This window comes from Plutella xylostella, chromosome 23, assembly GCF_932276165.1.
Source record: "Plutella xylostella chromosome 23, ilPluXylo3.1, whole genome shotgun sequence".
In the NCBI taxonomy this organism is placed as follows: Eukaryota; Metazoa; Arthropoda; class Insecta; order Lepidoptera; family Plutellidae; genus Plutella; species Plutella xylostella.
Window position 1 is genome coordinate 3,301,719 of NC_064003.1, and position 22,027 is coordinate 3,323,745.

Below are 22,027 nucleotides of genomic sequence, written 5' to 3' on the forward strand. Positions count from 1 at the left end.
GTCTTTACTATAATATCGTCTAATTTCAATGCGAAAATGTTTGTCTGTCTGGTCACCTGGTCTAACCACAAGATGGAGTGTCAGTGCATAAGAATCATCTCGACAAATAACACCCCACTTCTAACACACTGAGCTCTTATTTTGAATCAGTTCGGTTAGAAGATTAGTGACTATATTCCTTGCTACATTCGTGGTTATTATAAGGTTGATCTTAAAACGATTTAACGGTAAACAAAATGCGAACAGATTTTGCTTTATTTAATACTAGCTGTTCCCGCGAGCTTCGCTTCGCCTTAAAAAGTTTTCCCGTGGGAATACCGGGATAAAAAGTAGCCTATGTTCTTTCCCAGGGTCTAGACCGTATGTATACCAAATTCCATTCAAATCCGTTCAGTAGTTTTGGCGTGAAAGAGTAACAGACAGACAGACAGACAGACAGACAGACAGACAGACAGACACAGTTACTTTCGCATTTATAATATTAGTTAGGATGTAAGATGGTGTGTACCATCTTGTTCGTATGTTGTTTGTCTAAGCTTGTTATCAATCAAATCCGTAAACAAAAGCTAGTTTATTGTTTGCACAACACCGAATAAGTTCACTATGGTAAGGAGCATGTCATTGTAGAATTATTGTCTGCCTGTTTAATGTTAGATGGAGCACCTAAAGACCTTCTCGCGTGTCCGCTCAAGTATGCATTAGAATCTAATTTTGATCTTACCTTCGATGTTGAATGCAATGTTTTAAGTCATTGTTAATGATATGTACTTGGTTATCCATCTATCAACCATTTTATTATTTCGTAGGGTGTCACAAGGCAATTTTTTTGTAGTTGTGTTGTAAAATTTGGAAGATGTTGGTTGGTACAGAGAATTACATTGGTGTAGAGGGCGTCCCACGCTACGTTATTAAATGTATTACCTCCCTTTACTTTTCGTTATTGTCCTAAGCAGTCAGATGTTGGTCATATCCATACGTACCTATCTCGATACCGTTCTTACATGTACCTAAATGCTCAAGTAGACCCACTTAATTGAAATTAATAGGCGGACAGTAAGTTTGATATTGCGTTTATAAATGTATCAATATTCGACCTCGATTCAAATACACACAGACCAACCGGAGACAACCAGTCTGCTAAAACCACCTTATAAATAAATGATTTATACGTGCTGCGTCTACAATTTAGAATAGGTACTTAGGTACCTACCAAGAAATATTATTTGGCCTTCAGCTATTTATTAATCTACATAACGTATAAATGAATGTCATCAATCAATAGGTATCAAATTTTGCTATTTATGCTTTGTTTACAACAGCGAATGCGAAATCATTTATTTTTTATGTATGCTATGCACAGTCAGCATGACGCTACATGATGTAAGGTTTTTTTTTTAAGTCTGCATTTCCGTAAAGACTGCTTTTCGCTACTGAATCATAGTTATGTATACCTCTATGTACGACTATGATAGCGTTTTTATTAATTTATTGAATTATAGTTAATAATTAACACATAAAAAACAAGCTTAAAGATACTTACTACATAATCCTAAAGTTGACATACATGTGATGAAAGGATTTAACTAGCCAGTTTGCATAATTTCAATTTAATACCCACATATTAAATATCACAGATTATTATAAACATAATTTAAGTTAAGTTCAAATTATGATTTGAAGATGGTTGTGGAATGCGAACGGGATTGGCACATTGGGCACAAAGCAAGACATTCTCACCAGTGATTGAGGAAAGCCTTCAAGCATCTCAATACTCATACATCTACGCAATTTTGAGACTATGCCATCAGCAACATCTCCAGTCTGCAACTATTTAGGACATTCTTCGAATGAACACTAAAATTATAAATATCCATAGATATTTCCAATTAACCGGCTAAAGTGGCTAGATTCGTTTATAAATCACGCTAACAACGGCAAGTAATAAAATACAATCAAAACAACGAATGAACACTTAAACGTATCAATAATCATGGCTTAAATAACTCTTTCATTAAGTAAACTAAAGCCGCAATCACGCATACTTAGTGATAGAGTGTGTTTACATTTACATTAAATTAATGTGCATTGGATAAACAATCTTTTTATAACCCTAATTCTAATTAACTTTATAATGATGCCCTAATCGTAAGGCCACACAGAAAATTCGTGAGAAAATTAAAAAGTTGATTTAAACAAGTTATGTACTCGTATATTAAATTTATAAAATATATTGCTAAAAGAACATTGACATCAACTACAATCTACGTCTAGACACAATCATAATCAATATAATCATCATTAATTTCCTTGTTCATCTGTACAATAGGTTCCATTGTCAGACTTCCATTAGAAGTCTAGACTACGTTACTAAGTAAATATGTAGGTTCCTTAAATAAGTCATAAGTGATAATCATAAAATCCAGAAGTGAGAGAGATCCAATGAGCCGGTTGATCAGCAGACTCCGTTGATTTTAAAGCAGATCTAAAAATAAACAGATTGACAACTAAGATAAGATAAGATAAGTTATTTTTGAAAGTGATAGTATTGTAGCTCTAATAGTAAAACTAGTTTGTATTACGTCTATTTGATAAATTGATAATTTGTGTTTAGAGAGTATTACATACGAATATTATCTCTGTTTGGCATCTCTTGCAGACATCCATTCTAACCTTATTATCACACTAACCTGCCTATCTGGTCCAATAACTTCTAAACAAAATAGTAATAACCTGTATTATTAGTTATTACTTAACCCAATTATGATAGTTTAAGTATTGTCATCAAAAACCTACACAATTTCTGAAACCAGATTCAATAATATGTAAAGATTAAACCCGGAAATTACTAATTTATCCAATAATTTTTTTTTAATATCTAAATCTTTTTTTAAAATTAAATCCGTCCAATAATATCCCGCGTCCTCACCAAATCATTTCCAAAGCCGATACGCCTCATCGCATGTGAATCTCTACATGTTTTCTCCGCCCGGCTTTTAAGTAAATACTGCGATGTTGAACGCGCTATTTTGGGAAAGGTCACAAAAGGAAAGCGATCGGCGCCTACTCTGGAGGGTAACTCTATACTGAGGAAAAACGAACGGACGGAGAGCTGTCGTGGAATCAGATACGAGATAGAGTCGTGACTCACGCAGCAGTGCTTCGTAACTTTGTTTTTCGTCGTATAGAGTAACCCCTCTTGGACTGCACTTCTACGGCGTAGAGGCATTCAGAAAGTATAAGTGTGTCTTTAAGTGTGAGTCTTACGACGCATGCATTAAAGTTGAGGTTAAAGTCGTTACACAAAATAATCTAGATCGGTTTGTAAAAAGTTCATGAAGTCTAGTACAGTCAGGTGCAGAGAAACCTGACCCCCTGAATTTCAAATAGAAATTCAAACTACGCAAATCCAATAGGGAATATGCAAGTGGTTCCAATAAAGGTCAAATATTATTTATAATAAACTTTGTTGTTTCATAACTACGACTCCATCATTATTTTTGATTATAATTTATTTTTGAGCAAGTAAATGAAGTTGAAAAGTACAAAAAAACTTCGGTAAATTCTAACTTCCGAGAAACGTCACCCATTTTCTTAGGGCGGATGTGACGTCATAATTCTTTATATATCAATCTCAGAATAATAACTTCTTTGCGTTTGCGTATAGTTAAATAAATGTCAAGTGTAAACAAAGAAATGTTAATGTCACCGAGTATTTGTGATGCTCGTTGTGATCAGATACGATGGATCACATAAAAATTCTTCCAATACGAGTAGATCCTAGCCTCCTACAACCTCTCCACTTCTTGTTTGATATGCTTGTTTGTTTGCAAAGTTTAGGACTTTTTATATTTTTTGTTGGTAGTGTATGGGCTGCCACTAGTTGTTCTATTGTAATGAGGCGTAAACAGCCATTCGCTAGTCAACGAGCCACTCAAATATGCTCCATATTGCAACACAATAAAATTAAATTTGTATTGTAAGTATTATGACATGAACATGACACAAGTTGCTCTTTCTACTTTTAGGTTATAATGGCAGTCGTTAGTATATTTCAAAAGTTGTTATTTTTTTCTAAATTAAGTTATGGAAGAATTCTCGTAATCAGAAGAACTGGACACATTAAATTTATTACGCAGTATGAACGAGTAAACTGTAACCAGCTGCGGAAAAGGACAGCAAAGACTATTGAAAAGTCGAGAGCCGTGTGCCCAAATATTAGGGAATATGCATATATTTTTATACTCTTATTCGATAGTTTAGATAAGGGGGTTTAGACCTTTGAGATATGCACAATGGTTCCATTCAAGAGAGCCAGGTGCAGGTTCTTACACCCCCACAGATAATAGAATAGAATGACCCATTAACCCTAGTCTCTCTTACTGAGAACCAAAGTTACAGTAAGTACTTACATACAATACAAATATTACTTTATATTCATATTGCCATAATAGCGTAATATTGTGTACAAAAGTCCTCTGGTTTGCGCGCTCCCATTTCAAAAGAGCTACTAGCAGCTATTTACGAGCTCCCATTACAAAACAGCCACTGGTCACACTTTATTACCATTACAAAACAGCCACTGATCACACTTTATACACTTCCTTTTTCGTTTGTTACCATGACATCATTGGTTTGTTGAAAATACAAAAGTACTCTGTGATTACTTGATTAGGTAAAAAATCTATGCCGACTGACGGGACTCATTATTCTGAGCCGTGAAATTAAACGATTATGACGTCACGACAGCCCGCCATCCTGACGGGAATTTCAAAGTGGTCGTGATGGTTGTAATTTTTAAACTTTCTTTAAAATACCTTAAATTACTTATTTTGGCGTTGAATTTTTTTTACTATAATAAAGTGATTTAAAACCATCCAATAAAAGTATAAAAAAAAATTACGCATATTCCCTATTTGTCGGTGTGACGTATGTTGCCGTAGTGCTCGTGTCTATAGACAGACATAGAACCATTTTACTATTCTCCTATTTGCATCCATCATTTAGATAATATCCATCATTTACACAAACTAACGAATTCATAGAACAATAATATTATGAAATACAAAATTTTAATTCGTCTTAGCTGGGCTCGATCTCGCGGCCCAATCATTTGTAAGCCAACCATTTAGCCACTGGGCCACAGTGAATGTTAACATCGTTTGCAAAATAGTGAATATGTTGCGGTTCATTAGCAAAAGTATAGTCTATTTATTCATAATTGTTTACAATATGAAATATTATAAGCGCAGAGGGTATTTTGAATGTATTTCTCATATGATGAAGATAGTCTAAAATAACCTATAATAATGATCAAACAAAACATAAAAATATGTTTTAAAAGTTAGCGCTCACAGGGATTCGAACCCTCGACCCACTTATTGGAAGCCTATTAGCTTAACGATTAGACCACACCTTCACATAGCAAGGTGGGTGAAAAATGCATTCATTTCGTATCAACCAGTAGTGCCTAATTCAAGGGGTTAGGTCTTTATGATGCTGACTGTACATGTTTTGCAATTTTTGAAAACTATGAAAGTTTAGGTTTTTTCTGCCATCTGCATAAGTACATTATCTGTCAAAAGTTGCATGATAGTTTCCACCAGAAGCGCCACTTTGTATGCGAGAAAACGTAAACTTTTATAGTTTCCGACAATCTAACAAACCTGTACTAGACCCTCAGATAAATAATAAGGTCATAGTATGACGTTGTTTAATCAAATTACTTAAAATATTTACGATATTTGTATTGGCAAAAGGTCACGAATAGCTAGAGGCAAAATTTTATGAAGATCTTAATTCAGTCAAACAAAACCATCCATTACTTTACCAGGTTTAACCATTGTCACAACATCAACCGAAAACATAATTTAACCTCGTGTTTAATCAATTGGTCCTTCTTTGGCCTCCCTTATACAGGCGTCTCTTTCTCTCCAAACTTTGCTAACTGAAACAGCATCATTGATCCCAATCGGAACCTCGATCCCTGAATTGGATTGAGCATAAAATTCAATGCAAAATGAAACGTGCTATCTTTGTCTGAAGGTCAATTTCATCGCGAAGGTCTGTAATCTCTTAAACACCAATAACTTTACAATGTTGCAAACCAAAGTGGCTGTAGTTGTCAGGTGGACAAAGTTAAATTTCGAGTAAAGTTCCTTTAAATTGTCGACAACGGCTGAAAGATAAATGCTGCTGCTTTTTGGCGATGCAGGATTTAATTGCTTCGTTTACAAAATCGTAATTTATGTATCTCTTTATTTGATAGTGTTGAGTTACTGCCGTGTTAGAGTAATGCTTAATTTAAACTTTTACTTGGAAAACGTTAATCATTGTGCTGTCTCTATCTAAATGTATAGCCACTGGTTGAAACGGAGATTGCGCACTTCGATGCCATAACAGAAAATGAATGAACACGGAACTTTTAGACAAAATATTACTTGTATAAGATATAAATAGGTATGAGATTATGCCTAATAATTAAATGTATCCTTTTGCCCGTCAAGCGTCGGTAATTCATACATTTAAAGTTTTTCTTAAACATCTTGCTCCGTAATTATTTCCCTATTTACGGCAAAACATGTGCCAGTTAACATAGCATTACATCTTTTTATGAACACGTATTTAATTCGTTAATTTAAAACGCTAATCGCCACCTTCCGTCATATAATTGGTTATGTCAGCAGTTTTCCACTCATAACGCATATTATATCGCCTGATAGAGTTCTTCTAGGATCGTTAAGGTGTAAATCGATTACTTGGCAAGGCAAAACAGGAATATCGCCGCCACATACAGTGACCATACAATATACAGAACACACCACATTACTGACACCTGCACAATACGGTGACAACACCATTAAATATAAATTACATTTTCTTGCGGCTCTCTGTATTTACATCGTCATTTTATGCAATATTAGCCGAGCGGAACTTTGTGTGCATTATTCTTTAGTCGCTGCACGTTCTAATGGAAGTCACATAAAGGATTATGCCAATGGCTCCTTAACGAATGTGTGAATGGTTAAATATATGCTAACCATTGGGAATTTCAGAATAAACATCAGCAGACAAAGCCAATTTTACTGCCACCTTACACTGTACCTCTGCGTACTTCAAACCTTTTACTGACGTGTAGTGTTTTGTTTCAGACCTGGCGGCGATCAGACAGCTGCTGGAGAGCGAGACGGGCGGCACGAGCTGCCCCAGCTGCAACATGCCGTTCGACAAGGGCAAGAAGAGGAAGCTGATCGACACGTGCGGGCACGAGCGCTGCTACTCCTGCATGTTCCGCAACGAGGCGTGCCCGGTGTGCGCGCGCAACAGCCACGCGCGCCGCCCGGAGCGCTACACGCCGTCCCCGAGCGAGTGGAGGACCCCGCGCCTCCCCAAGCCCCCCGCACCCGCGCAGACCTGCCCCACCCCCCCGCACACCCGCCGGAGATTCTTCCTCAGCCCCAAAAGCCTCAGGAGCCCGTTCGGACACAGACGCCACTCGCAGGAGAACCACGTCCCACTGTCTGGTGAGTTCAGTTATTAGCATAGCGGTCGCGTGCCTTGCGCAAGCGCGCCCACTAGGTAGCTCCATTGATGCCGTCTACGGCAATATCGCACACTCATTCACTTACCTCTCACTTATTCATGCTTTCAATTCGGATGAGGATAATGCTTCGAGGATTCCAAGGGTATTAAATAATGGTGAGTGACAGTTGCAACACGCACGCGCCCACTCCCCGGATGTACGTAGGCTCGGCTCCAGTCTAGGGCCTTGTTGATATACGTCCAGACTTTTGCAACCGCCGCCTTCGCAGACAGGCCGGCTGCGAACATTATCTCTGCATCTGGTAGTAGATATATTTCTAATTCCATTAATTATGTCACACCGGTGCGGCCGGCAAATTGAAATATACAGTTCGGAACAGTAAGCATTTGGTAATAGATATTAATTTGCGATTGGCAACGCCGTTCGGGGCCAATTACTGGGAACGTTTCTATTAGCTGGTGCGGTGTGTAAAGAGGTGGTATTTCCTCAGGGCTGCCCGAGGAAGGGCCGCGGACGGCGGCGTGGCCCAGCCTGGTCTTCAACAAGATCAGGTCGCTGTGGACGGCGCACTCATCGGTGCCGCAAGGGCTCAATCAGCTGACAGGCACGACTTTTCTATCATACTCAGCTCTTGGAATGACTTCGAGCTACACCTGCTTACAATGGCGATTCATCTTCGATTATCCTGGATGATTGCAGACGCATTGATGCAGTATTACGAAGCTTTGATCAGAGACAAAATAAAACGATATGAGTCATGAGTAACTCGAATTTATTCCAAGTTGTTGCTAGCCTGTCTCTGTCTGCCCGAGTCTTGCACTACATTTGTTGGTTCTTTTTGCGTCGCCATGTTATTTGCTCGGCTATTTTGAAGCACTGTTGTCTTGGATTTGATTTTGTTTGCATTGTTTGAATGTGTGGTGTTTGTGTGTGCAATTATTTTTTATCGATTTGCATATTTTTTTTGTATTTATACACATTCCTACCAATATTTTTTTCAGCAATGTCTTATTGTTACTAATTATTGTATTAATAATTTGTTAATTGCTTGCATATTATCCTTGATGTACTTATAATCGACGACACGACGCATCGAAGCTATCAAAATACACCTGTTTTTTTAAATTATAATTTAGATGCTAAGCCCTAGTTTTGATTTCTATACGAGTGCATATAGATCGATAAAAATGCGTATTGAATGGAAGGCTGCGTGGGCGCAGACGATCCAGATCTGTTAAGATTTCATAAGTTTAAAATACAATGTAGAGACTCTTTCCGGATTAAGTGGATGAACTGATAACTTACATTACTTTAGTTCTTTATTGAGATGTTGATTTACATGTACTTATTATAAATCATGTTTACAAAATGAATACTTTATCAATATAAGAACATAGGTACAAGAGATACATGAAATAATTAAAATATGATAAATATGTATTCAAAAGATTTTGTTATGATATGTTCAAAAGTATTTAGATACTATGCTCAAGAATTAGAACAATAATAATTCACCTTTAGGCTATATAATACCTGGTAGTTAGATCAAAAGATTAAAAAGAAATTGAACGTCCCAAACTGAATCTCTATCGCTTCTGGGCTAAGATTAGTATCTGAATATACCTACCAGTTATTATACATATACTTACTTTGTGCGTCTGGTTGATTTTTTATTAATATCGGCGGAATTTTAGCAGTCTAACTAGTCTAACTCATAATGGTCCAATGGGCTAAGTGGACACACGACTGAAGAGATTTTAGGCGTAAGTCTGTCAATTTTACATGTACCCATCACATATCAAGTGTAGGTACTTATGTGGTATGCATGCATTGCATGCTGTTAAAAATTCTATCAAAGTGATCCAAAGACTGCGTATTTCATTTTAACAGGTACCCAGCATTTTTCTATGCCAGTAGTCTCTCTTGCCTTCCTTTTATTTAGGAGAATTTGAACAGTAATAAATAATTTTGCAATAACTTTCCATGCCAATATTTCGCAAGCTTTTACAGCCTATGTCATAGACGCTGTAGGAGTGCAGACAAGGTTAGGCCAATTTGTTAAGTGTTCACCTCTACCGTTTAATGATACATAATGCCCACGGTCCATTGTCCAAAGCTTGTAGTAGGCAGAGCGTTGGCCTGGGGGGTTACTTTATACTGACGAAAAACAAACGAGAGCTGTCGTGCAATCGGCACGTTTAATACAACGAGATAGAGTCGTGGCTCGCGCAGCAGCACTCCGAAACTTCGTTTTTCGTCATAATATAGAGTGACCCCGCTGAAATGGCGCCAACGTGGGTTTCATTCATGTTGCTGAAAAGTAGACAGTCGTTTATGGAGAAGTTAATTGGTTACCATAAATTTTGAAGTGTATGCAGTAGCTTTTCTGAGTTGGTATCGCCTTTAAAGGATTTCTTGTGGGGGTTCCTGGATAAAATAAAAAGTAACCACAGTAAGTAAGTACTTATTATGGCACTTAGGGATAATGTAGCTATTTTTTTTTAATTTACTAATTTTGAACCTATGTATTCAACAAAAACTAAATAATTTAATACTTATTGAAAAATCATAAAGGCTTGAAGGTACTAAATAGTAAAAAATATCAAACATTTTCTGTAAATAAGGATTAGGTACTTCGTTGTAAGTAGGTACACGGTAGAATACATTCTAGAACACATTTATGACAACTCCTAGGCTAAGTGAATACTCAGGTAGGTATAAAAGGCGGTTATAGCAAAGCATTCCTTAGAATCTTCTTTAAAAGCTTGATGCAAATTCGCAGACACATTGCAGGGAGGTAATTAAATTATAGTCAGATGTAGTGTAGGACATTTATAAAATACAAATTCTGTATTATGGGGACTATATAGGTATTTACAGTTTGTAATAGAAGGTTATAGTAGTATAACACCCTTAAATAAACAATATTGATAAGGCAAAAGGACTCATGCTGTATCGCTGGTACAAATGTCAGTATTGTTTCTTTTTCCCACTTATGTAACAGGCGCCATTTTAACATTGTTTCTTTATCTGCGCAAGTAATACCATACTAACTATTTTTACAGTACCATCTATACAAAGAGAATGGTGACTCAATGGCAATGCCATGTTATGTGACTATAACAAGTGCTCGATTCACTCCTACGCTAATGTAACACTTCCTAACATATTCACGGTCGCCATTTTATTTCCTACGTATTTGCTCGCCCTATCAATCGATGTACCCTCGAAAATTCAATTGTTTTTCGTATTTTAAAATATAGCGCAAAGGGCCAAAAATTTTGACCTGTAACCGCCGTATCCCAACAAACATTAGAAAGAAATTTAATCTTACAAGATTTCTATTGAGCACGTGTTACTTATAAAAAAATATATGATTTACTTTCACCTTAATGAATACTTATTAATTTACATGTTGCCTACAAACATCTCAATAACAGCTAGCTGTCACACCAATTTTGATTTAGAATATCACACAGAAAGTGAACCATTCCGCTAACTGAGGTAATTCGTGTTATTAGCCTGTTGGCAACACACAAGGGTTTCAATTTTATATCTTTACTAGCAGTTCCCGCGAGCTTCGCTTCGCTTTAAATACCGCGTGGGAATACCGCCATAAATAAAAATAAAATAAATAAATAAAATAAAATCTTTATTTACCAACATACAGGGTTACATAATATAATTGAGCAACTAGTTCCTAGAGTAGTTAAAAAACTGTGTTCTAGAAACCAGTTTCTCCCATAGGGTACAGGCAATTTATAAATATGGTGGCATTGGCGCAGTAAGTATCTTAACTAAATAAATTTATTATAATATTTAAAAACATGCATTAATCTAGGGTGTGTGTGTTGTATGTGTGTGTGTGTGTGTGTGTGTGTGTGTGTGTGTGTGTGTGTGTGTGTGTGTGTGTGTGTGTGTGTGTGTGTGTATGTATTTTATTCATTTTCAAATTATGGGGGTGAGCAAATTTTCAGTTTCAGTAGCTGTCAAATTCAAAAGCCACTCAGTAATAGATTTTTTACAATTTCGCAACTGAAGGGGATATATGTTAATTTCTTTGTTAATCTTATTATAAAGACGTGCACTTATTACTTTAAAGTGACGTTGTGCTAAGGCTGTTTTATGTGAGGAAACTTTACAGACAAGGTCATATCTACGTTTTAGTTTTATATGGTTTAGTTTAGGTCATATATAATGGAAGTAAAAAGTAGCCTATGTGTTAATCTAGTGTGTCAGCTTTTGCATACCAAATTTCGTTGAAATCGGTTCAGCTGTTTTTACGTGGATAATTAACAAACATACTCACAAAGATATTCATTCGGTTTTTTTAACCTATCCTTCTATAAAAACAAAACAAAAATAAGCTCAATTGTGCCACGCAGCAGGTTATCTTAAAAATCGTTAGCAGAATGGCACCGTTATAAGACGAACTGTCAAACTTAATACATCTTTCACACTCAGTATAGTGCCACAAACTTATCTGTTCCGGTGAGAGCGAACTAAATTGGTCCATATAATCTATGTCAATATGAAATTCATTAGTACAGTAAGTAATGAGGTATGGACCAATTTAGTTCGCTCTCACCGGAACAGATAAGTTTGTGGCACTATAAGCTCGTGTTAAGTAAGAGAGAGATGTCAAAAACAATTATGAACGAGTGTAATCCGACACAGTGATGTTAATAATTAACACTTCCGTCTATGTGGAGTGTGAAATTATGAATCACTCGTTTAAATTGTATGGGATTTCGTTGTTACGTGAACTTGATTGATTCAACTTGGCAGAGTTATGAAATAGTTTCAGTTTTATTTTTCATTTGAGAGCTTTTTTTAGTCAATATCCTATTTTTTGTTTTGTGAGAAATATGATAATTTACAGAAAACGTCGACCATTTAATAAAGAATGGCGGAATGAACATGGCAGCGTTGCCATGCCACGGTTTCTGAACACCGAATTTGATTTCAATGGGTGCATAACTTAGTAATTTGTCTGAGAATATGATAAGGCAAATGGAATTTTGACCCTTGACGGTACATAAAGGGAAACTACAAATTACCTAGACGTCTAAGATCATAGCTTCGAAATAAGTTAACAAGATTCATACAATCCATATTCATACAGCACTATACCTAATGTTCACAAAACTACTCATAATCTTCCTATTTGTTGTGTAAAGTGCTTAGAATATTTATATTAGTAAATGTTGTGGGTTGTAAAAGTGAATGAAAAATTAAAATGAAAAAGCATTTATTAACACCAGATAAAAAAACATAAACATTACATTTTAAATTAAATGATAGTGATGTATCATATTTACGGTGGAGAATTAACAGGTAGATATTATCGGTGTCCCCTACACTAGGTAAAACCCGTATCGTGAGGGACAGTAGGCAGATTAGACAGAAAGTGTTCGCAGATTATCGGCAGGTGGCAAAATAAATGTTTAATCTATCTATCAATACAGGGATCGTGAGAGCATTTTTTTAAATTCAAACCTTACACCGGAAGAACAGTTTGCTCTACCATGACATTAAAAATAAAACATTAAATAAATTAAATCATTTGCATTGCGTCACGGGACCGTAATCGACATTATAAATGGACGTAATAAATAAATAAAGGAGCGCCATTGCAATGAGCTTCCGCCTTCTGTAGCTGTGGTTAATCTATTTTTTACTACTTCCTTCGTTTAGTTTTGTTATTGGGGCAATGAAACATCAATACATATATAATTATAGGTAGCGTACAAATGCAGTGAATGAAGATTAGCATGTAGAAAATCCAACAACCACGTTATTACAGATTTCTCTAATAATCCCAGTAATACAGTTTATAGAATTTAGATTTAGAATGTAATAAATGAGTAAGTAGAGTTTCTAAAAAAATACAGGATGTTAAAATAAGAGCAACTACTTATAGGAAGCCGACCTTTTTCAGAATCCTGTATACCTAACGTGACCATACGTCCCGCTTTGGGCGGGACAGTCCCGCTTTCAAGCTTTGCGTCCCGCTGTCCCCCGCGAGGGCAAAAATGTCCCGCTTTCTTAAACAGACCCAACGATAATTTAAATTACCTACATTTTGTAACTTCATCCCATATGTCCTTTCTTTCTTTTAATCACTTTTATCTTCTTATCACTTACTCACATAGACTATAGGGAGTAATATGAGTCCGAGTTCCACCGAGACTCCGCGAGTAACTTCGTTCAGGACGATCATTGACTCGCCCTTGCTACCTATATCGTGTATATAAATTTATCTCGCTCATCTAGCGATTCCTAACAAAAAATAAATGCGTGGGTGTACATGTTTTCCAAAAAAGTAATCAGTATTAACTTTTATGAATGTGAAGATAAGATGCACTATTGATAAGAACTTAAAATTAAACTACTCAAATTATTTAAAAAAATCAAAGTATGATGTTTAAGAATTTTGTATCATCTGGTATGAGAACACCCAAAAATTTAGTTTTTTTTTAAATTATAATATATTGCAATAACGATTTTTTAAATATCGATTTATTAAAATCGAATAGATATAATAATCACGAAGGTTTGTCATTACGATAGTTAAATACAAGAACGTTAAAAAATACGATTACTTTAGTATACGAAACATTACGAAAATATCAAATCCGGACTGAAAATATGATAATTCGTCATTTTGTCAACAATAAAATGAACGTTTCAAAAACTTTAGAACCATCACCTAAACATAGGTGCGACGACAATCAAAGCGAGGAGGAGCGTGTTAGGTGCACATAGATATCAAAACAAAGAAATAAGAAATTTCAAATATAGAGTAAAAATATTGTTAAATAGAAAACTATTTGTTGTTAAGTTACACAACAAAGCAATACAATTGCTCGGATTTTTACGGTGTTTAACCTTAAAAACCTTAGGACCTAAACCTAAAGATAAGTACAACGACGAGCAAAGCAAGGAGGAGCGTTTAGGTGCACATAGATATCGAAAAACAAAGCGGAGCGCAGCGAAGCTGAGCGAAGCAAAAAAATAGTTAAATTGTTAACTAAGTTACATTCGGGGATTTGTGTTTTCGCAATATTAAAACTTCGGGATTCCTTATTAAAACAATTCGATATAATAAAAAATCGTACATTTAAAACATCGAAATTATCCTAAAAATTAACTTTGGTCATTTTAATAAATCTGTGGTTTGAAATTTCGTTTATAAATTTTTCTTAATTTTCGTTATTCGGAAACTTAAAATTTACTAGAACTATGAAATTCATACCTAATTTTAAAAAATACATATTTTTAAAAAAGTAATTCGGATTTATGTAGTGTACCCGTCTGGTATATTTATAAAAACATAGTATTTACTTAGGTATCCTAAATATACCAACTTTACAAGATTATTACATAAATATAAAAAATGGTCATTCACCATTCATGCATTTCTTTCACATTTCACTCTTTCATCGTAGGGATTAAACTTTCAATTAATGCACTGAGCAAACTGAGCGAGAAGATAAGAAGATAATATATGTATCTTTCAGGGATATGAAATTCAGCAGGTGTCCCGCTTTGACAAAAAAAATAAATGGTCACGTTATGTATACCTGCTAGCAGATTCTTGAAAATTATACATATAATTATGTTCATATCGTAAGCTCCTGATGACTGAAATGAAATGGCTCAAATATAATGATTAAAATGAGTAGCTCGTGATAGAAATTATAGAAAGCACCGACACACTTGATGTACTTATACCAGCATCCAGGATTGAGCAATCAAAGAAATTCGCAATTAAATGTTGTTAAATGAAAATCTATTTTATCATGCACTTTCACAAGGCCCCAGTTGTCATTATCTATGTAACTAGATACGTCAACTATTGCTGCGAAACCTGCTTCTTAGATACGAGTCCAATCGAAAACGAATCGTTACTCCTTGCTTATACAAAGGGAAATCCCTTGGCTGAATTGTAAGTACCTTTTCTGATGGCGTAAAAACTCCTTAGAACTAAGAAAGTAAGGGTGGTTTTACATTGGCAAGAGAGAAGGCTTTAAACGCGTGGGAGCTAAAGCTTTTTATATCAAAGACCACATCCGAGAGGAAGGATGGTCACAGATGCACAATAAATCTGTAGTCTTTCGCCATTTAATCATCTTTGACGACTAATCTTTTACAATGGTAAAAATGGATATCGATGAATGGAAGATGATAGGTTGTGCGGAGGTTTCATTGATGATGTTGGCTTTATTTGTTGCTATATTAGGTAAGTATATTTGTTTTCAGCAGATAGGTATACGTCTCAATAATACTTACCTACATTATATTTACAATTTGGATTTCATAATTATTTGAGGAAAAGCTCACGGAAAAAGCTTTCCTCAAATATTGTCACATATTCAGTGAACTTAATTCATGTTTTCCTCAAAACTGCCTTTAACACCATTGCGCCTTGTTCTATTATAATAATGATGATGTCTTTCTGAGCACTTCTGTTTAAAGCCATTGTATTGAAAACGCACAACTATGTAAACAGTATCCGATTCAACATTTCCCAGAAACTTAGTGAAACGGGAGCGACATGACAACACATTTACCTTAGTGCGGTTCGAAATTGTGTCTTAAGAGTTTGCTTTAAGAGTGTAGGTAGTTTAGGGTGAATGAGTAAAAGATGGTCATTCCCACGGTAGGATCATTTGGTTTCCGCAGTTTGCAGGTGCTCGGTTCCTTGTGGATCACTTTACACCGCGGAATATCCTGGGATTGGTTGTTGTGGTCAAAACTGCGAAGGAAGCAATAATAGGTTCCGATGCGACATAAAACTTACGGAAATCGAGACATCTGGAAAAGTTTATGATTGGAATAACGGGAAATTATAGCATTATTATGATCAATGAATAAAATAACCTATGGTTCAACTCTAAACTAAGATTCAGACACCTCTATTCAAGATTGATTACAAAAGTATGATATAACTTTCACAATACAATTATTAAAAATTAAAACACTTGTTAATGACATTTTGCCTTGCGTGGTAAGCCACAAGGGAGCCTTGTGCGTAAGATCATTTTCAAGGTTTGCTGCTCTTAGTGACATAGGTCGTGCGCTAACAGGGAAATAGATCGCTGTTCTGTGATGATGATTAGATACATTCTTAAAGGGTTTATACCGTTACTTTGTTTTAACCGCCGGTAACAAACCTAGGTTTCACGACATGGCACCCTCATCTCCACCGAATTTAGTTTCCATTAAATCAGTATTTAAATAATTTAGTTTGAATCTTTGTTTTCTTCTTCGATCATAAATAAAGTATTGTAGCTGTAGAGATAAAAAGTTTCTTATATATAAAAATGAAAATAATAAATAAACCAAGTCTATTTTATCGGCTTTCTTGGCACAGTTAATTAAATAAATGTGGTCATAAAATTGACACATCGTTATCACTGTAAAGTAACGTCACACACACGTCATTAGCAGAATAAGATAATATTACTAGTACCTAGGTAAAACCTATATAGGTACCTATACCTAATATCTATTTACGCTTTAAGTGAAATATAATAACTTACTATTACTACCTAATATAACTTTATGATAACTTGATAAGTTAACATGCCTAAATAATAAAAAAGAGAATTGTGACATTCACAGTAAAATTAGGTAAGTACTTCTAGAAATCGCAATAAAATTCTAGCCATTTATTAATTTTATAAAACCACTTCTTCAGTTGCTTACAATGATACTCGACTACCTACATACTTTATGAGAAAAAAATGTCGTTCCTTTCTAGCTAAGTACATACACTTACTTACACGTACTTGTACAGACAGACGGACAACTTTTTACTGCATAAATGTTTAATTCAGCAAGTAACAGAAAATTCCTTAGGATGATAAACAAAGACATTTTTCACAGAGATATACAAAGTTCTAACTTTCCCATAGATTCCGTGTGAGATGAGAATTAATGAATGAATAAATACATTTCTTTCGATTGTAATATTATTCTATTGTAGAGTAATTGACAATTAATAATTCATTGCAAAACTCATATCGGATGATATTGCCAAGTAGTATAATACATACTTAAAGAATCGTGAGGATGAGAACAAATCTGGAACCTTTGTATGGATAGGAAATATGAATACTAAGTAATATTCCGATTGTTCCCGAGATATCCCATGGGAAAATACCCTAGGGAGTTATTGGCACTAAATAATCGTTATTTATTTTATACCTTGTGTTTTGTTGAGCATGATGAAAATGTGTGAATAAGGAATGCTTTTTGCATTTTCACCGATGGATTTTAAACTGTATATATGTATAGGTATGCATGATAATGTGCATATTATTTTTTTTTTTAGCATGAAGATTTTGTTTTTGATTATGACTGTATTATGAGCCAAGCACTTAATTAATGGGTATTTTTCCCGCCGAAACTAAAGAAACAATGCACCGTGCACAAACTTTTTCCTCCCGCCAACCCCAAACTTTTTCTCAATGTTTTTTTTCTAAATTACAGACGACGAAGGAGGCCACATCAAGCAGGTGGGATACGGCGAGGCGCGGAGGCAGAATGACCTGTACATGCGGCTGGGACTGCTGCTGGGGGAACGAAGGAGTTCGAGGAACAAGGCCAGGGATAGTTGCACGTCGTTGGCCTCTTTGGACGCCCATACTTTGGCCTCGCATAATACTAGTCCGGTAAGTTAAGGACTACCTTCTCAAATCTCAATAGCAACTCAAAGCCAAATTCGGGGGTGTGGGCTTGAATAATATAACCTCAACTCTGGCTCCGCTAAGATAAAAGCTGACATTCTTAAATCCTCTCCATATGCGTCAAAATTTTGACAGAAAGTTAATTGTATTGTATAACTAACACAGTTCCGTCAGCTTCCAAATTTAAACTGACCATTCCATTTTACATCAAGTAGTTAGAAGTTTGTTTGTTTTTATTTTGAAAGACGCTGTTTCGTCTGAATAGCCGATTGTTTTCCGCCGGTTTCAGCATAAACATCTGTTGCAAATTGTCTACTTCCGGTTGAATAAATTGATCGTTCGAAATGATAATGACTAAGTTCTATTCGGTCCTTATATTAAATTGTAGTGACGTCATGTTCAGCGTTTGTGTAATCATTCAAGGTTACAGTTTAGTTTAGGATTAAACTATATAAATTTTGTCTTTATGACATCATTTTTATTATGTAGATTTCAGTGCTACCGTTGCCTACATACGCCACTGTAGGCAATAGACTTATCAATGCTTTAGAGATTTTTGCGAAAGCTGTCCTACAGTTTGGTAACCTAAACAACGTTTGCTTTTCCGTTGTAAGTGAAATTACTATTTTAAATTGGAAAACCCGAATACTTTTACCAATATCAGGAATAACGCTTTTCGGCAGCCAGTCGGTAGTTATGGCGAATTGCGATATAGTCGATAAAGGACCCGTGCTGCGGGACCGTTGATGTGTCCGTCTGATCCCTACCTGATGCCAGCAAGGAAGTTGTCAACCGCACCTAACATCACACAAATTGTCCCCAGGTGTCTACCCTGACGGGTTCCTCCGAGGTGGAGGCGGCGACCCCCCTCGGGCGGGAGTCGCTGGGCTCGCTGGCCTCCATGTCCCTGTCGGCAGTCAGCAACTGCTCCTCGTCCAGCCCCGGCAGCCGGCGGCATTCTGTTAATAGTGAGTGTAATTGTCTTTTATACACCAGAATGAAGAATAAAAGTGGTCCAGAATGACCCTGAATGAATGAATTATAAACAGCATTTGCCGATGTATAAACAGCATTTCATAACTGCTTTATTCATTTTCAGCGCTCCAAAATGGGAGTAAATCGGAGGAGCTGACTCGGATGTCCAGTGGGTTCTTCAAAAACCGAAAAACGGCTGCCAGAAGATCAGCCCGGGCCAGCAGCAAACAGTCTTCCACTTCGTCTGAACTTAAGAAAGGTAAAAGCTTCTTTATATAGCCCCATCACAAAAGCTAATTTACAAAAACATTGCAAAAAGCCGATACAAAATTTTCTAACCAGAATTAGTCGAAAAAGAAAGATCTTCATGAATGTATTTTTTTTTATTTCAGTTCATCCTTCGCCACAATTGACGCTCAGACCGCTATTCTTCGAAGTTCCCGCAACAGATAGCCAAAGCTTCTTCTCTGGAAGACAGTGGCTTATACGCGACATGGAGAAGGCTATAGAATCTAGTTCTTCGGGTAAGTTAGTTCAACTAAATCTTAACGCCAATAGGTACCTAAACCCTTTTTGAAACTTGGTGCCAGTATTAATATTTTAATTCTATTCCAGGAATCCTCATATCTGGAGGGCCCGGCACCGGTAAAACAGCTTTAATACTGCAACTTGTAGAATACTCCTGCTTTGGAAGAAAGAAGAATTACGAATACGAAGAATTGAGAGAACAATCCGACATCAGGGAGGTCCTTCCAGAAGAACTGACCGCTGAGATGTTAACGCAGTTGGCTGCCAATGTTGTGGCCTACCACTTTTGCCAAGTAAGTCACAACTAAATTCTTCTTCATCATTTACATACCTCACCAAAATAGCCTGAACCATTTTAACTGCACGTGTCTATCGCCATTATCACTATTCAAAAACATTTTAAGGATATTTGAACATTTTAATAATAGTCTTGTGTTTCTTTCAGGCCGACAACAACAGCACATGTCTAGTTGGAGAATTCGTGCACTCCTTGGCAGCACAATTATGCCAAGCACCAAGACTGCAAGCCTACAGAGAATACCTGCTAAGCGAACCCCACCTACTTGCCTGCCTCTCACTGAAGGAATGCATTGCAGACCCAGATTTAGCATTCATGAGAGGAATCATTGAACCTCTAGTGATACTGAGAAGAAATGGCAGCATTGACAAAACGAATAGCATCATCCTGGTAGATGGACTATGTGAAGCTGAGTACCACAGACCTGACCACGGTCATACGATAGCTTCTTTCTTAGGGAGGCATGTCGCTGAAATGCCCTCATGGTTGAAAGTGATCGCAACAGTAAGGAGCCCCTTCATGGATATGATGAAACAGCTACCATACACGAGGCTAAGTCTAGACGTTTCGGAAAATGTTCAAAAGGACTTGCTTGAATACTTCCAGACAAGATTACAAGCAGCGCCAATAATAGAAACGAATATCAAATGCTCGACCGGTAAATCGGAAGACAGACACAACTCTGTGATGAAATTCGCACAGTACATTCTTCATTTGAGCCAAGGGTCTTTCCTGTTCCTAAAATTAATTTTAGATTTGTTGGAGAGGAGTCATATTGTAGTAAAATCGACCAACTACAAAGTGATACCTATATCATTGGCGCAGATATATTTGCTGCAATTCAATTTGAAGTTTCCTACCGTGCAGTCATTTGAGAAAGTGACTCATATTTTGAGTGTTTGCTTAGCAGCTCTGTACCCACTGACCTTAGTAGAGATTTACTATTCAGTTAACTCGCTATTAGTGGATACTTTTCTCCCTTGGGACGAGTTTTGTGCGCGGTTTGAGTGCCTGACAGACTTCCTGGTGAAACGGATAGACAACACATACATGTTCTTCCATCCATCCTTCAGGGAATGGTTGATACGCAGAGAAGACAGTGAAAGTCCTAAATTCCTCTGTGATTTGCGGGCTGGACACTGTGGCATCGCGTTCAGACTAGCAAGAGTCCAAGCTCCTTTAGACTCCGAAAAGACAATGGAGCTGGGTCACCACATATTGAAAGCGCATATGTACAGAAATTTGGGACCCGCGCAATTGGGACTATGTCCGAGAGATCTTCAAGCAACGCTAATAGCCACCAGCTCTGCAAACGTAGGTGAAGCCATTGCGAACCTCAGAAATATCTACACTCCAAACGTGAAGGTGTCGAGATTGATGCTTCTAGCTGGTGGATCACCGAATCACATAACCGAATGTCTTGGCAATGCACCTTTACTGTGCATGTTTGCGTACCAAGGAATTATTTCAATGGTGGGTCTACTCATCGAGTTCGGAGCAGACTTGGAAGTGACAAACTCACAGGGATGCACAGCCTTGTCTTTGGCATGCCAAAGAGGCCATACTGATGTTGCGAGACGACTTATTGCTGCAGGTAATTAATATTTACCTACATACTTGATTACTTGTCGGTTTACTTTTTATAATATAGAAACGGTCACTTATTTCCGCTTAATATTTCAGGAGCATCTCTAAGCCATACCGACACAGCCGAACAGACGCCATTGGTCCACGCAGCGAAGAATGGACAGCGGGATACAGTGATATACCTCCTTGGTTGCCAAACCGGCAGAGACGATCGGAACTCGATACACGACATCGATGGTGATAACATTGAGCAACTGGTCCCTGGCTCAAGACACGCCTTGATAGCTGCAGCTCAGAATGGCCACTTGGATATTGTGGAGTACTTATTGGACACTGCTGAACTTATTGTAAGTTTACTTGGTGTCTTGGTAGCTTCATTTATGTACCGTAATCTAATCAAGA

At 36.7% G+C, this 22,027-nt stretch overlaps 1 protein-coding gene across 1 annotated transcript in view; it reads left to right on the forward strand.

The window, feature by feature from the left end:
• Positions 1–22,027, forward strand: part of LOC119692537 (protein TANC2) — a 171,439-nt gene that overhangs the window by 145,171 nt on the left and 4,241 nt on the right. Inside the window, exons 4-12 of the mRNA XM_048629497.1 lie at positions 7,149–7,520; positions 8,031–8,144; positions 18,041–18,222; positions 19,061–19,205; positions 19,337–19,471; positions 19,605–19,736; positions 19,828–20,033; positions 20,186–21,632; positions 21,722–21,972. Of these exons, the coding sequence (XP_048485454.1) occupies positions 7,149–7,520; positions 8,031–8,144; positions 18,041–18,222; positions 19,061–19,205; positions 19,337–19,471; positions 19,605–19,736; positions 19,828–20,033; positions 20,186–21,632; positions 21,722–21,972 (2,984 nt within the window). The remainder of the gene's footprint in view (positions 1–7,148; positions 7,521–8,030; positions 8,145–18,040; positions 18,223–19,060; positions 19,206–19,336; positions 19,472–19,604; positions 19,737–19,827; positions 20,034–20,185; positions 21,633–21,721; positions 21,973–22,027) is intronic.